Source organism: Gopherus flavomarginatus, chromosome 9, assembly GCF_025201925.1.
Source record: "Gopherus flavomarginatus isolate rGopFla2 chromosome 9, rGopFla2.mat.asm, whole genome shotgun sequence".
Classification (NCBI taxonomy): Eukaryota; Metazoa; Chordata; order Testudines; family Testudinidae; genus Gopherus; species Gopherus flavomarginatus.
The window spans coordinates 65,609,895-65,626,520 of record NC_066625.1 but is presented as its reverse complement, the minus strand read 5'-3'; the positions used below and the strand labels follow the sequence as shown (position 1 = coordinate 65,626,520).

The window sequence follows — 16,626 nt, the reverse complement described above, 5'->3', positions numbered from 1 at the left end:
CTTTATGTGAGATGGGAACATTAATGAAAAAGTGAGACTGAGCCACTGATTCATAGAGTCTTTGCTGCTTTGATTGACTAGATAAAATGTCATGTTAAAGGGAATTACACGAAGACCTTCTTTCGGACATTCACACCATGCTGGCTGCACATCCTCCCTAAAGGAAAAAAGCTATTTAATGACTAAAAACGTTTTAGAAGTATGAAGACAACTGAATTCAATTAGCAGACCTATCCTGGGGAAATCAGATTAGTTACCAAAAATTAAGCCATTTACACACTTGTAGGTCTACAAGGACTAATTTAAAAGAAAACAGGAACCATATTTTTAAGTGCTTAAAAGTCATTTTCAGTTCACAGTTAGGCATCTAAATCCCTATTTAGGCACATGAAAAGGTTATCTGGCTTCCAGAGGTTCAGAGCTCCCACTGATCATCTAATAATTCTTTTTGCACCCACTGTACAATTTAATTCTAAGAGCAAGCAGTGATGTCAAAATCTTGAAAACAATACATCAATGCATGCTCAGGAATTCCTCAGATCAATTGCTCAGTTAGAGAAAGAAAAGCTTCAAGCATATATTCCTTATGTCGCACAACCTCTGAATGAAAGATGTGGCTGGCAGGCCTTTTAATATAAATCTTAGTCCAACCAGTTAAAAAAAATAAATTAATTTTCAAAGATCTGTCCACTAAAAATTAAACGCTATCTACACTGACAGTTTTAACAGACCATAAAAATCAGATTTTCCAAGCACGTTTTGAAAACTTATTAGTTATCTTCAGTGAATTTTATATTGTCAGATAAAATGTGTCAGAAAGTGAATTTATTTTTCACAAGATCAAGCCAACTAAAGATCTACCTTATACACCTTCACAGTTATTAGCTTAATTTTTAAACATAACAGCAGAGAAGGAGTTTAAAATACTTCGATCAGAAATAAGAAACAGAATAAAGATAATTTTAGAGCTTTATCTTAAAAAGAGTTTTCACGGACAAATTTTATTCTATTTACTGCATGAAGCTCAAATTGGGAGATGTGGATAACACTTTCTGGTGTATTCATAATGCAGTTGTTGTTGTAATGGTATCTGTGGTGAAAGACAGAAAAAGTAGGAAGCAGCAGCATTTGTATACTCCTTTTGCTTTGAGTTTAAAAAGCAAGCGAACCTTCAAGATAATTTCATCGTCTATTTATTAATGCATTTCAAGTTTCAAAAAAACCATACATATCTTTGCACAATACTTTATTTTTTGCAATTTTAGTAAAAATTTCCAAAGTGAACAAAAAAGATACTGTATAAAACACAGTGGACATTAAATTGACAGTAGTATTAGATCTCATTTGTCTTGATCTCTTTTGTTTTACCACATTTTGACTTGCAGTGGAGAGTTCAGTGCACATTTCTCTTTTCAGAAAACATTCAACTTAGACTCAAAATAAAATAGGGCAGCATGTATCTGCTGAAACCCCACCACAGGATAACGCTACGAGCGAAAAATGTACACGTCCCAAAGGTTATCACACTCAAGAAGTTACTAAGAACTCTTGCTGAATTAAAGTCACCATTTTAGAAATGCAAACCCACTTCCAGTCTTTGCACAGTCTGAAAACAAATGTATTTAAAATGATTTAAAAGCAACTACATACATTTCTAACTTATTAAGATTGTTTGGAATTATTTATAGTCCATGGGGTTTCATGTACAAAATTTGTCTCTAAACCATGTACAAAAAGCTGTATTTTGAAAAAAGTCACCACATACTGTACAAGTTTACAAGGAAGAGATCCCATTATATTCTGTAATATTTTTGGCCTTGCTGGCTTGCGTCACATTATGAGAATGATTGTGTAAACTTTATACTCTTAAAAAAAACAAAACCAAAAAAGAAAGCCTGTCCAACCCTTAATAAGTTTTCTCCTAAGCAAAGCCAGAAAATTATAGCCATTTGCCTCTAATTAGCCTGCAGCTTTTGGAAAACAAGCAATAAATATGTCACGAGCTTAAACTTTTGTAATGCCCCTTTCATTTCTGCATAGCAGTAAGCATGTTAAGACATTAAATGCTTTTGTTTTCTATTTTAAAAAAATGCCAATTATTTACATTCGTACTACAAACTTTGGAATGGGACATTGTGCTGTTTGAACTTCACTACTGTTATAAAATATTTAAGGGAAAATCAGTTGGCCTAACTACAATTTTAAGTCAGCTACAGTAGCTGGAATATTACTGTATTTTAGTGGTTATTCATTTACAGTATCATGCTGGAAAGTTATCTAAATATTTGATAAATTAAAAAATAGAAACTAAGCTTTTCATCCTTCCCATTTCTTCAGAATCATGAACGTAATTACCACATTACGAATATCTGAACAACCCAAATAAACCGGTTGCAGTCCTTAAAACAAGTTGTATAACAGGCATGTTTCTCTGCTAAAGCATGGAAATACTTCATCCAACTCTTCATTACTTAATAGAATAATCAGACAAAAATTAAAAAAACTTATGTGAACTACAAGAAATCAGACATTTATATAAAATGTAATTTTGAAACATTCTGGCATATGCGAAGTTTGCACACTTGTTGCATGTATTCCAAAAAGAGGATTCAAACATGTGTGCTGTGTCTTAGCAGCTGTTTGATAAAAGATGAAGTGAGTACTTGAACCAACTCTGATCCTAATAAAAAAAGTTTGAATTGATTCAAAACTGCTGTGTAAAGCATTACAGAATCCTTGACCATTATACACCTCCATCCTCTGTTATCCTGAGTAAGTCAATTAAACAGTAATTTCTTCATTAATAGCGGAAAAGTTTTATAATACAAAGAAACATCCATATTGCAATTCTTTTGTTTACAATTGCACACAGAAGTACGGGTGTACATTAGAAATACATGTCTGCATATAACAATTTATATACATTGGCAGGTTATGTCTCCAATGTTGAGGTGGTCTAGCTTCCTACCCTTGATTGGCAGTTGAAAAATATATACATATATATTTTCAATTTGTGAATGAAAGTTTTACTAGAGCCAAGTTTGCCTGCAAGTGAAGAAAATGCAGCAATGAAGAGCAGAAAAGGGGGAAAAAAAACCAATAATCTAAAGACTTGTGCCATTAGGTTAAAAATATCTGTAAGAAAATCACTTCTCTCTCTGGAAGGTCCAATAATTAAAAATTAAACTCCTCCACTTGTTTGAGGACATAACATCTTGCCTTTTTTTTCTTCTATTTTTGTTTGAGAGTTGGACTGGGGACAGTGACTTAATAGGTTTTCTTTGGAGTGAAGTTTTCCCATTGTAGGCACTAGGAAGAACCAAGGCAAAAATCTGTAGTTAACGTCTCATGTGTCCCATCTGATAACTCTCCCGGGGCCTCTGACGTGGTGGCGGTTGAGCTGTTTGTGGTGGTCTCCTCCTCTTTAAAGTGCCTGTTATAAACAGAGAAAAAAACATGAGTTGTTGGGGGAGGAGGGGGGTATCAAAGAATGCATTTTTAAAAGAATGACTGCCAATAAAATGAAGTACAATTCCAGGTAGGCAAATTAAATATGGAAAGGATATTTTCATGCTTTGTGAAAAGCACAATATTTAAAATTGCAATAAGAAAAGTTTCGACACCTACATGGTGTGAACATGTAATATATTGTAAATAAACTGCTACATACAATGATTTTCTGACAGAAATGTGGTTTAGGGTGAAGGAGTAAAAGGAAGTCTACGTTTGTAATTGCAATGGCTACTGCTATACTTTCTACATATTCCACATGTTTGTAGGCCATATTTGGACTAGAAGGAAGTGAGATGTAATTTTATCTCTGCCTACACGGTAGACCAGATTTGAGAAATAGTTCTGTGGGGTTATACTAGCACGAAAAAAGCAACACACGTAACCTTGTAGTTTCACAGTACCAGACTATGAACTATAGAACTAGCACTACAGTTTCTCAACACTTGAAAAGGGCAAGGCATATAGTTGAGAATACAGGCTCTACCTTCTTACTTCTCTGTTGTCTTAATCACTTGGATGTACTTACCTGGGAGTGGTTTAGGAGGCGGCAACTTTGGATTACTGCTCGGAGTATGAACACTGCATATTTTAATGAATCCAGCCATTAACATGATCAGAGCAATTCCCATAAGCAATACTGCCCACCAGTGAGCCTAAAAAACATTACAAAACAAGGTTTAAAAAAAAAAGACAGTATATTGTTAAATTTATTTGGCTGAATTCTGTAAGTTTTCCAATATAATGAAATATACTAACAAGTTACATAAAATAAATCAGTGGCATTAATGAATGTATCTAATAATCCATTTAATCATGGTTAGGCATTTATTGCATCTCATCTGGGTGAACACAGACACTAAACTCCCCCAAATTGATAATAGCTTTTTTGAGTTCTAGCACTGTTGTTTCACTTAATGATTAATTCTATTGCTATTTTATTATAGTAAAACTTATAGAAGTCTTAAATCTTCCAGTGCCAGCTATTTATAAAAGCCAGCACCTCCCATGGATTTGGCAGACATATTCCAAGGCAGTGAGTAAATCAATTCACACAGTGCAAGAAAAAGTCAAAAGAAAAAGGACAAAGGATTAAGTTGCTGTATTGCAGCTTGGGGCAATTAAGCAACTAGGTAAGAATCTGCTATTTTTTCAGAGCTCTTAGCTGACAAAATTGGCCTTTGCTTTGCATGTAGAAAGTAATGAAATCTAGCCATAAAGTAAAATGCAGTTACAACTAATGTTTTGTCATTTTTTCGTAACAGAAGACTGCAGAAATTGACTCTTAAATGCTGTTGCAATGAAAGTAAATATACCCTAGGGAGAATACACAAAAACATAGGCCATGGAAGGAAAAGGAAGAAGATTTAAAACAAGTTCTCCCTCCACTTCCAAAATTATGTTTCCATGGACTATATTTTTCATTTACTACTACTAATAATAATTTTCATTTAGTAGTTCTTATATCACATATGAATGAGGCTGACAGATTTATTACATTCCATATCTTTACATATTACTTCTCTATTTCCTGCATACATTTAAAATCTGCATGCTTATTTCCATACAAATTCATGAGATTACTTATCTAATTTGTATATGTTAATAGTAAATGTAATATTTTATCAAACATTTCTCAGTGCTATATATTTTGACTCATGCTTTTGATTTGGGGTAAAATAGAACATTTTTAGTTCAAATGAAAGTTAAGCCATAGCAAATACACTTAAATTCCTGTTTAAGCATCTAATTCCCTAGAAGTGGGGTGTCAGTTTCATATTTCATCATCCATACAAACTTAACATCTTAGCTGGCTGGTTAAAGCAAACTATTTACCTGTGACTGGAGTTCGCTTGAAGGTATTGCAATGCACACTAGCAAGCTTAGTAGATAAAGTTCAAAACCCTTATGAGGCAGTTAAAATTAACCATTAATGCAGTTAGGAAATAGTTATGTATTGGGTACTAGACGGTTTGAAAGACAAGATATGGCTCCCCCTCGCCCCCACCAAAACATTGCTATAAACCTGCACCATAGAGATATCTACGTGAAAAGGAGGGGTACAACAAATAGGGGGCCCAGGCCCACTTCCTACTTGGCTGGCTCTGAGCAGAGACTCCAGCAGCTGCTGCCTCACCTTCTGGCCACGCCCAAGACAGCAGTACATGTAGGCCCTACCAAATTTATAGCCATGAAAAATGCATCACTTTTACCCTATACTATACAGATTTCATTGGGGAGACCAGCATTTCTCCAGACCCAAAAAGGGTTTGTGGGAGGGGAGGGGTTAGAAGGTTATTTTGGGGGAGTCATAGTATTGCCACACTTACTTCTGCACTGCCTTCAGAGCTGGGTGGCTAGAGCATGGTGGCTGTTGGCCAGGCCAGCTCTGAAGGCAGTGCAGAAGCAAGGGTGGCAATTCCATACCAGACAATCCTACTTCTGCACTGCTGCTGGCAGTGGCTCTGCCTTCAGAGCTGGGCTCCTGGCCAGCAGCTGACGTTCTCCAGCCACTCATCTCTGAAGGCAGTGCTGCCAACAGCAACAGCGCAGAAATATAGGTAGCAGTACCGCAACCCCCCTGCAATAACCTTACAATGCCCCCCTGTGATAACCTTAGTCCCAGATTTGGACCTTAGCGTCCAAAATATGGGGGTTAGCATGAAAACCTCCAAGCTTAGTTACCAGCTTGGACCTGGTACTTGCTGCCACCACCCAAAAAATTAGAGTGTTTTGGGGCACTCTGGTCCCCCTGAAAAACCTTCCCTGGGACCCCAAGACCCAAATCCCTTGAGTCTCACAACAAAGGGAAATAATCCTTTTTCCCTTCCCCCCTCCAGGTGCTCCTGGAGAGATACACAGACACAAGCTCTGTGAAACTACACAGAGAGACTCCCCCTCTCTGTTCCCAATCCTGGAAACAAAAAGTACTTTCCTATTCCCCCAGAGGGAATGCAAAATCAGGCTAGCAATCCAACACACAGATCTCCCCTTGATTTCTTCCTCCCACCAATTCCCTGGTGAGTACAGACTCAATTTCCCTGAAGTAAAGAAAAACTCCAACCGGTCTTAAAAGAAAGCTTTATATAAAAAGAAAGAAAAATACATACAAATGTTCTCTCTGTATTAAGATGATATAATACAGGGTCGATTGCTTAAAAGAATATTGAATAAACAGCCTTATTCAAAAAGAATACAAATCAAAGCACTCCAGCACTTATATTCATGCAAATACCAAAGAAAAGAAACCATATAACTTACTATCTGATCTCTTTGTCCTTACACCTAGAAACAGAAGACTAGAAAGTAGAAATTGCTTCTCCAAAGCTCAGAGAAAGCAGGCAGGCAGACAAAAGACTCAGACACTCAATTCCCTCCACCCAAAGTTGAAAAAATCCGGTTTCCTGATTGGTCCTCTGGTCAGGTGCTTCAGGTGAAAGAGACATTAACCCTTAGCTATCTGTTTATGACACCCCCACAAAAAAACCACTTCTTTTTGGGTCAGGACCCCCACAATTACAACACACTGAAATTTCAGATTTAAATATCTGAAATTGTGAAATTTATTATTTTTAAAAGCCTATCACAGTGAAACTGACTAAAATGGACCATGAATTTGGTAGGGCTTTAAGTATGGGGCAACCCTGCAGCCTGGGACCCACTGACCATACAGGAGTAACAGGCTGGAGTGCCACATCCCTGCCCCATGAGGAACCCCTGTCAGAATCCTTGTGCTGTGGCTTGGCAGGGAAGGTCCCAGTACTTCCCCAAATTCCTTTCTCTTGGTGGGGCAGTAGTGGGGGTTGCAGCCCTGATACTAGGGCTTTCCACAGGGAGCTGGGGGCCTGCAGACTGCACAGTAACTCCCCCTGCACTCTCTGGCCTGTGCCCTGTCCTGGCACCGGGGACCATGGGCATCCCAGTACTTCCTTCCCTGGTTGTAGCCCCAAAAAACTGCCTGCAGCTGAGTCTGCCCTATCAGCTAGCTGTATGTGAAGCTGAGCCATGCCTGTGGGGCACACTGCGGATTCTTTGCCCCAGGACAGGCACCCTACTGGAGAAGAATCTTCTCCATGGACTTCCTCCTTAGGAAAATTCTGTGCCCCTAGAGTAGAGTGACATTAGCAAATTCCTTTTCCTCTCAAAAAGGATATTTAGAGTTTACAGAGAACTGACTGTGTACATATACTAGAACAAATTTATTATGATAGTTTCTTAAAGCAAAAGGGAAGCATTATATACCTATACTGTATTAGGTATTCATCAAGCAATGAAAATTGCATTAATAAATGACAGCATATTTATCAGCACTTCAATAACCACTAAATTATGGTCAAGTGAGCAGATCAGAGTGAATTTCAGTAAGATTTGCGTGCTCAATTCTTTTAGAGTGCTCTGGAAAAATCAGCTTTAATTTTTAATGTATCAATTGTTGGTCTGAAAGAGCTGACAAAAAAATGCTGAGGACTGCTCAGTGGATGTATATATTATAAATCCCTAGATAGGAGTGGGCAAACTTTTTGGGCTGAGGGCCACATCTGGGTGGGGAAATTGTATGCAGGGCTGGGGCAGGGGGTTGAGGTGTGGGTGGGAGTGCGGTGTGCAGGAAGGGGCTCAGGGCAAGGGATTGGTGCAGAGAGGTGCGGGGTGTATGAGGGGCCTGAGGGCAGGCGGTTGGGGTGTAGGAGGGGTGCAGAATGCAAGGGTGCGGACTGCGAGGGGGGCTCAGGGATGCAGAGTGCAGCAGGGGGCTTGGGTGCAGGAGGGGTGCATGGTGCAGGCAGGGGACTTAGGGCAGGGAGTTGGGGGGGTGGGGTGCAGGAGGGGTTTGGGCTCCGGGGTGGCACGGAAGTGCTGCAGCCCCTGGGGGAAGGGGGCTCCGCATGCGCTGCCCTAGCCACACCTCCAGGTACCTCCCCCGAAGCTCCCATTGGTCATGGTTCCCCATTCCCAACCAAGGGAGCTGCAGGGGGCAGTGCTAGGAGACAAGGGCCTGGGGGCAACAGGGAATCCCGCAGCAATTCCACAGGCCGGATCCAAAGCCCTGAGGGGCCAGATTGGGCTCATGGGCCGTAGTTTGCCCACCCCTGCCATAGATGCTAAGATTACAAGGGACACACGACAGCACATCTAATTTCCTACACTTAACGCAAGCTATGCTGTACCTAGACAATTTCATTTTTAAAAATTTCCACAATGACCTATCTTGCCAGGCTGTTCTATTGTCAAATTGCTCTTACTGTTGAGGAAACACTTCCCTTCTAAACTTAACTTAACGTTTCTGGCCAGCCTTGCAGGTGTCATTCTCCCTGCTTATTTTGGAGTAGAACTATCAACTTCTCCTTACATTATTTAAGCTATGCACGATCCTCAAATTTTTCTTTATACATCATATTTTTCTTCAGTTGCTCTTTGTATTCAGTGTTATTGTGACCATATACAATTAGGTCTATAAAAGGAAACCAAATAAAAAAATAAGTTTCAAGATGACTAAAACCAAAACTGACTAGTAAATGTACACAAATACAATGGAAATAGAAACAGATCAATGATATTACAAAGGTAATCGAGGCACAGGCTTCAGCTGGTACAGACGACTTGCCCACCTTCCCCATAGGTAAGGCCACAAGGAGCACAATGAACCTGTGCTCAAGTCCCTTCATTGGCAAGAGAAGCTGACCCGGAGCCAGTTTAAATCTTTGGCACTGATCTTCAAAATATTTAATTGATTAAGTCCTAGCTACAACAGAGACTGAATTTTAACCTCTGAACCACAGAAGCAGCTGTGCTCTTCTGGGACAATGTAGACCATAAAGTCCAGGATGAAAAGCAGGATTGCTAGTAACAAGGCATTTTCAATCTAAGGAGGGTGGCTACAGAACAAGCTTCCAGAGCAAACTGAGCATATCCTGACTCTGTCTTTAGGAAACACTGCAAATTCTACCCCTTCAGAGAAGGCTTTCCATTTACAAGAACACTAACATTAATACCCCCTTCTATTAATAAAAACCCAACCAAAATCAAAAGTTATCCCAAAACCAATTTAAAATTAATAAAATATAAAAAATAAACAGAGGTTTTACTCTGAAGAGAGAGAAGTGCCAGAGACTCAAAGTCTACTAAGGATTTTGATATTGCTATCAGTTTTATGTGGAAGGCATTCAGATACCTCAGTGACGGGTGGCAGTATAAAACCCTAACACAGACAATCGACTTTGAATCTTAAACATACACTATAAGAACACTGTGGAAGTGTATAGGCTAACATTCAGACACCTATTTAAGCACACCAAAGGACAATGTTGGTATAGTGAAAATGAGCAGCTAATATTTGGCCTCAGAGTGGAGATGAATCCACTTAGCATCATATGCATCTAATAAAGGGCTTGACAAAAATATACTGTTGAACAGACATTTTAAAACTGTGTTGACAGTATAGAGTTATGATTATGTATAGTTCATTTATGAAGTTCTGACAAGATATTTTTGAAATGAATGGATGGTAATGACAAATATGTTGGTTAAGATTTACAGTGAAAAATCTGGTATCATAGACACATGTAATGAATGAACTATACAGACAAACTATAGATGTACCTAACACAAAGGTGAACACAGAAGTCCAACATGGAAAGCCACTGATGTTTCCTTGCAGCTCTATCTGCTGGATACTTCAGTGGAAAAGTATAATCCCTTTAGGATAAGGGATCAAAAGATACGCAAAAAGCTATGCCCTGATGTTCTGAGGAACTGAGCACCTACATAGGAGGACAAAAGTTTTAAGAGCTGGAAAAAAATGTCAGATTTTTAAAAAATTAAGGTGACCACTAGTAAAAAGAAGAGCTATTAGCATTGTTAGAAGCAATATTGTACTACACATACCATAAGCCACTTGCTTCAATTTGTCTCCAAAGGATATTGAACTTTACCTGCTAAGCTTGCTAGTTGGATTATGAGTGTGAAGAAGCAGACCAAAGAGTAAGGATTGAGAATGTACTTTAAGGGTATGTCTACACTGCAGTAAAACACCCGTAGCTGGCGTGTGTCAGCTGACGCGGGCTCACGGGGCTTGTGCTGTGGGACTATAAAATTGCAGTGTAGACAATCAGGCTCTGGGACCCTTGGCAACTCAGCCTGTGCCCAAATGTCTACACTGCAATTTTATATCCCAGCAGCCTGAGCACAGTGTCATAGGTCAGCTGTGAGTGTTTTACTGCAGTGTAGACATACCTTAAGAGACCACTGAAATACTGCATATACAGTCATGTTTATCATTAGTCACAAACACTGAATATATTCCATCCATTTTACACGACTCCTTTATGCTTAGGTTTCCAAACCATTAAGATACTTACCACAATCCATTCTGCAATATTTTCATACAGCTCTGGATTAAAAATTGCTTTCTTTAGTCTGGCTAGAGGACCATCAGCATCGACTAACCGACATCTCATGAATACATCACAATAGCCTTTAAAATCATTGCAGGGGGATCCAGGTTGAAGTGTAATGGTTTTGAGACTGAAATACTGCTCCCACTGACTAGATCCCGTACTTGCACAAGTCATTGGCTCCACTGAAAAAAGTGAATATAATTGAAGACTGGATTTTATATCAAGACAAATTTATAACAAAATACCTTGCACATGCATGAATGTGTAAAAGAATATCCAACCCACTACTAAAAATATATCACCCCCCTATTAAAAAACTTATCAGGAAGTGGTAAGATCTTTCATGAAGGTACTATTAACTTGAAAAACAAAACATTTATGACATACTGTATATACTCGTTCATAAGCTGAATTTTTTTTAGTAGAAAGGAAGCAGAGAGGGGGTCAGCTTATGAATGGGTATAGAGAGGGAGAGGTGGGACACAGCCCCTCTCCCAACCAAGGGAACAAGGAGAGGCAGGACAACCTTCAGAGCCAGAAGGGAAGAGGCGGGGCCAGAGTGTCTGCTTGTGGCCACACCGCTCTGCCCCAGCCTCCAAAGCAGCTGTATCTCCGGCCCGCCGGAGCAGGCTGCAGCTGCGCCACCCAGCCCAGCCCACCGGAGCAGGCTGTGGTCAGGCCCGCTGGAGCAGCTCTAGCCAGGCCAGAGACATCCTCCCCTGGCCCTCCCCAGATAAGGTGGGAAGGGATGGGAAGGGGAGAGCGTGGGGGTCCCAGGCTAGGGGTGGGGTCACATGAGGGGTGGTCACAGAGGTTACTCTCCTAACCCCCAGCTTCTCCCCCCCCCAAAATTTCCCCACCCATTGCTGTCCTGGCCCATCAAGATAAGCAGCTGGTGCTCTGGTACACTTTGTTTACTTAGGTTTACCTCCATGCCTGCGGACGCTCGAGGTAAATAAACCATCTCAGCCCACCAGCGGCTTATCCTGACGGCCCGGGAGCCAAAGTTTGCTGACCCTGAATTATAGGGTCAGCTTATGAATGGGTCATAAAAATTTTCCTTTTTTACTTAACCATCATGGGGCGGGGTCGGCTTATAAACAAATCAGCTTATGATTGAGTGCATACGGTATCAATGGCCTATCAAATGGCCATTTTACTATTAAGGTTCACCGAGTATCTTTATGGGAGAAGCACACTGTTTATAATAGTACAGAAGTAATAAACACTGAATAATACTTCTTATATTTCTAAAAAAAAATGTGTTTTGGAACAGCAACAACAAAGACTTTTTCCACATGCTGTAATTCTTACTCACTCAAACTTGGTGAATATTTTGAAACCACAAAGGTGACTTTAAATAAAATTAAGTCTAGTAAAAACCTTGAAAGATTTACTATTGTATGTGTTTACAAGTGTGCAAATCTTACTTTTTTTCATGCAGCAGACATGGCACAACTCTTTATCATCCTTGCCATCTGAACTAGCACATGTACATTCCTCCAAGCCATACTTCTCACAGATAGAACCAGCACATTGCTATTGGAGACAAAAGGAGGAAGAATAATTCAAAATCAGGTTATTTGGTACGCCTTATTCCCATAAATGGGGGAGGCATGCAACAAATACATAGCACAGGAATATGTATAAACATAATTTTAAATCAAGACCACAGAACTGGAATAGCCATTTGTGAAAATAAAAATAGCTCAAGAATATGAAAGATACGACATTTCAATCTCTTCTTTCCCTTAGGGGAAAAGATCAGTAGCAGGAAAGTCTCTAATACTTTATGTAATTCAATGTTTGGATGATCTCAAAATCCAATTCTGAAGCAAGCAAATGAGCAGTGATCAAATTATGGGAAAAAAGAAGGGGGGGCCCTAGTACTTTGAAGATGTTCCGTTCTTGGGCTAGATTGCTCTGCATGGTCCCCTACAGTATTAGCAGTTTTAAAGCACTCTCTGATCATATTGGAAATAAAATGTCAAAAAATTCATTAATACACAGTTAGGGTTGCCCTTTGGTAGCTAGTGCCCTTCCAGAATGCCAAGTTCAACAAAACAAACTTCTGAAAACCAGGAAATACAGTTACGGTAAATGCCCATGCACCCTTAACTCTGCCCTCTTTGAGCAATGCCCCACAATGCCCATAACACATTACTTGCACTTTGTCTTGTTGCTCTAATGGGTAAACACTACCTGCATTGCCCTATGCTGAGCTACTCCTCTGACAGAATACCACAACTGTGAAATTTAACCACTTCATACCCTCTTACAACCCGTTTGCACTTGCACATAGGACACCACATAAAAGTATACCTGACTGCCATTTAATTGCCCGGTGTTTTTTTTTAAACAGAAAGAAATATGTTTGCTGGCAGGAGTTAGTGGTCAGTTGTTCTTACTTAGGTTCGCAGTTGAAATGCTATTGTGGCTACATAATAAGCAGCAAGTAGGCCTAGTATTTATATAGTGCTTTTTATCAGCAGATCTCCAATAACTTTACATCATTATCTCCATGTTACAGATAGGAAACCGAGGCACAGAGAAGTGAAGTGGCTTGCCTGGCAGGACAGCGGCTGAGACAGTAATAGTTCCAGACCAATGTCTGTTCACAGTTATGGGATTCCTCAGTGTTCCTCCTGTCTCTTGGATATTTTGTTATAACAAAATGTGGATAATGGCCGCAGTTTAAAATGTATGAAATGTGTTTATGTCCCAAAACCCTGACAGTGTTGTTATAACAACAGTGTTGTTATATGGTTGATAACAGTAACTTTAAGTGGGAAAGAGACGACTGGTTTGTGTCTCATTTTCCAACCCCATCCCACAACAACTAGCCACCCCACCAAGGCCTCCAACTCCCCTACCACTTCTCAGCCTATTAAGCCTTAAGTTGGCATGGCAGAAGCAATTAACATTTAAGAAGTTGCTTCTTGCTGTCTTTTTCCCTATGCTGCTGCATACATATAACAGGCAGCAGCTTACTGGAGGATTGCACACCATCTGGGTTATGTAGTTTGAGCTGCATCATTGAGCTGGGACCTTCATTCCCACTACCCACCTTTAGGCTTCCCAAACCATGTTGCAGGTTCACCCAGGCCTCCCCTCTTTAAAACTGGGCCCCAGACTCACCGACACTGGTCAATGTACCCTCCCTTCCCACCAACAAACAGGGACGATGTGTATCTTAAGTATTCATTTTCTGGATTTTAGAGGTTTTAATTCATGTTATCTTCATCTCCCCCGAATCCCAGTTCACTGGGAGGGGCAGGGAGAAACACACACACACGCGAAGAGAAGCATGATTCCCCAGATCACAGAAAACACAGTGAACAGGGAGAAGGGTGAGGCTCCTGGGGACTGCAGCACACAAACGAAAGGAGAGAATTCAGGGCTGACAGTCCCCCTGCCCAAAACCTTCAACTTCCTCAGTTACCCTCATTTTGCAACCCCTGCTTTCTTCTCCACTGCCACTCACCAATCCTTAACCCATCCTGAGCCCCCAGCCTCTCTTCCCTCCCTTACTGCCCATTTCCATTTATCCCCCTGCCCATAATATTCTCATCCTTCGCTGCATACCCAACCCCCTCTTCCCCAATTACCACCTACTCTTGCACTCCTAGTCACCCTTCTTCCTCCTCTCCCAGTGAACCTTTGCATGTGTAATTTATTTACTCTCCAAACACTTTCAGCATCTTCTGAATTTTCTGCTCTATTCATGTTATATTTATTCAAAATAAATAAATTCAGATTTTCCCCAAATATTTACAGTTCATTCTCATATTCTCTCCCATGATGGGTTTCTAACTTCAAGCTGCGGGCTCAGAGAGGTGTTAAGTGGCCCATTCATCTCAATGAGATGTTCTTAGCTGAAAGAGCAGCAAAGAATCCTATGGCACCTTATAGACTAACAGACGTTTTGAAGCATGAGCTTTCGTGGGTGAATACCCACTTCCTCAGATGCATGTAATGGAAATTTCCAGGGGCAGGTATATATATGCTAGCAAGCAAGCTAGAGATAACGAGGTCAGTTCAATCAGGGAGGATGAGGCCCTGTTCCAGCAGTTGAGGTGTGAAAACCAAGAGAGGAGAAACTGGTTCTGTAATTGGCAAGCCATTCACAGTCTTTGTTCAATCCTGAGCTGATGGTGTCAAATTTGCAGATGAACTGAAGCTCAGCAGTTTCTCTTTGAAGTCTGGTCCTGAAGTTTTTTTGCTGCAGGATGGCCACCTTAAGGTCTGCTATAGTGTGGCCAGGGAGGTTTAAGTGCTCTCCTACAGGTTTTTGTATATTGCCATTCCTAATGTCTGATTTGTGTCCATTTATCCTTTTCCATAGAGACTGTCCAGTTTGGCCGATGTACATAGCAGAGGGGCATTGCTGGCATAAGGTGCCACAGGATTCTTTGCTGCTTTTACAGATCCAGACTAACACGGCTATCCCTCTGATACTTAGCTGAAAGAGAATACACTGGAGAGGAATAAAGCCTGACACAATGGCTCTGAAACCTGTGAACCTCTCTATTCATGTCAGTGGGTGTTCCTTTTCCCCTCCCCAGTGCTGCACAGTTTCAAGTGCCTCACCCACTCTTAGCAGTGTGTTCTCGGTATATGCGCCAAGCATGCCTGCTCTAAGCTCCCTATCCAGAAGGGAAAGGGCTTCCCTGATCTTGGCTCACACGAGGCACAGAGCAGGGCTCAGACACACAGAGGAGGGAGTGACCCCACCAGATCACATGAGAAGGTTAGGGAGTGGGGCTCAGACATCCCCAGAAAGGCTAGCCTCCCCAGAACCTGGCTCACATGAGAGGGAGTAGGGAAAGACCCACAGGGGACCCTTAGATCCTGGTACACAAAAGGCGTAGGGAGATGGGCTCAGACTCTCCCAGAAAAGCAAGCCCCCACCCCCAAACTGGGAAGATGCTAGGGGGTGGGGGAGACCACCACAGAGGGGCAGAGGTCTGCCAGATCCTGGCACACATGCAATGGGGAAAGGCATAGGGCTCAGTTACCTTTGAGGGGCCAGAGACTCGCAGATCCCAGCTAACATAAGGGGGCAAAAAGACTGGCTCAGCTGTTCAGATCAAGGCACACGAAATAAGGAGAGAATGTAGTGCTAAGAGGCACTCTGCCCCACAGTTCTTCCTCATGTTCCTTTCCCAGTGTCCCTCCCCTGAACCCTCCAACACCTCTCCCCTGCCCTACTACTCATTTGCATTTATTTCCCTCCTCTCAATGCAGCTCCAAACCTTTTGCCCCTACTCTCCTCACAGTTCTTCCCTTGCCCCAGCAAGCATTCACGTCTCTCTATATATAATATTTTTACACATACATTGGTTACATTCACCCAAAATAAAAACAAAAACTTTTCAGAGACAGATTTTTGCAATACACCTCCCAAACTTTCCCAGACTTCTGCACAAAAGTGGGATTTGAACTGATATTGGCTGGGTCATGCTCAAAGCAGAAGCACCAGAATGCTGGGGGTCAAGGCCCTCTCACTTTTAGGCAGATTCCATCATCCTGGCTCAAAGGACTGTTCTGTAACCCCTCTGAGCTGCCCAGTTAGTATGAAACTTTGAAGGCCAACAGTTCTGTTAACTCTTCTGTTCTCAGAGTACTCTATTAGGAACATTTAGAAGAGGACGCAGGCCTTAACCTAAATTTGGGGATGTTCCCTGCTGGTGCTGGGCAGTTGTGTGTGCATGCACGGACG

The 16,626-nt window shown here is 41.1% G+C and overlaps 1 protein-coding gene across 2 annotated transcripts in view; it reads right to left on the bottom strand.

Annotated features, from left to right (window-relative positions):
• Nucleotides 1-1,177: 1,177 nt before the first annotated feature.
• Nucleotides 1,178-16,626, bottom strand: part of ADAM10 (ADAM metallopeptidase domain 10) — a 107,268-nt gene continuing 91,819 nt past the window's right edge. For both annotated transcript variants that reach the window (XM_050967958.1, XM_050967959.1), the window contains 4 exons: nt 12,335-12,443; nt 10,866-11,086; nt 4,040-4,166; nt 1,178-3,433 (listed from right to left, as the gene is read on the bottom strand). In XM_050967958.1, the coding sequence (XP_050823915.1) occupies nt 3,339-3,433; nt 4,040-4,166; nt 10,866-11,086; nt 12,335-12,443 (552 nt within the window). In that variant the 3' untranslated portion in view covers nt 1,178-3,338. The remainder of the gene's footprint in view (nt 3,434-4,039; nt 4,167-10,865; nt 11,087-12,334; nt 12,444-16,626) is intronic.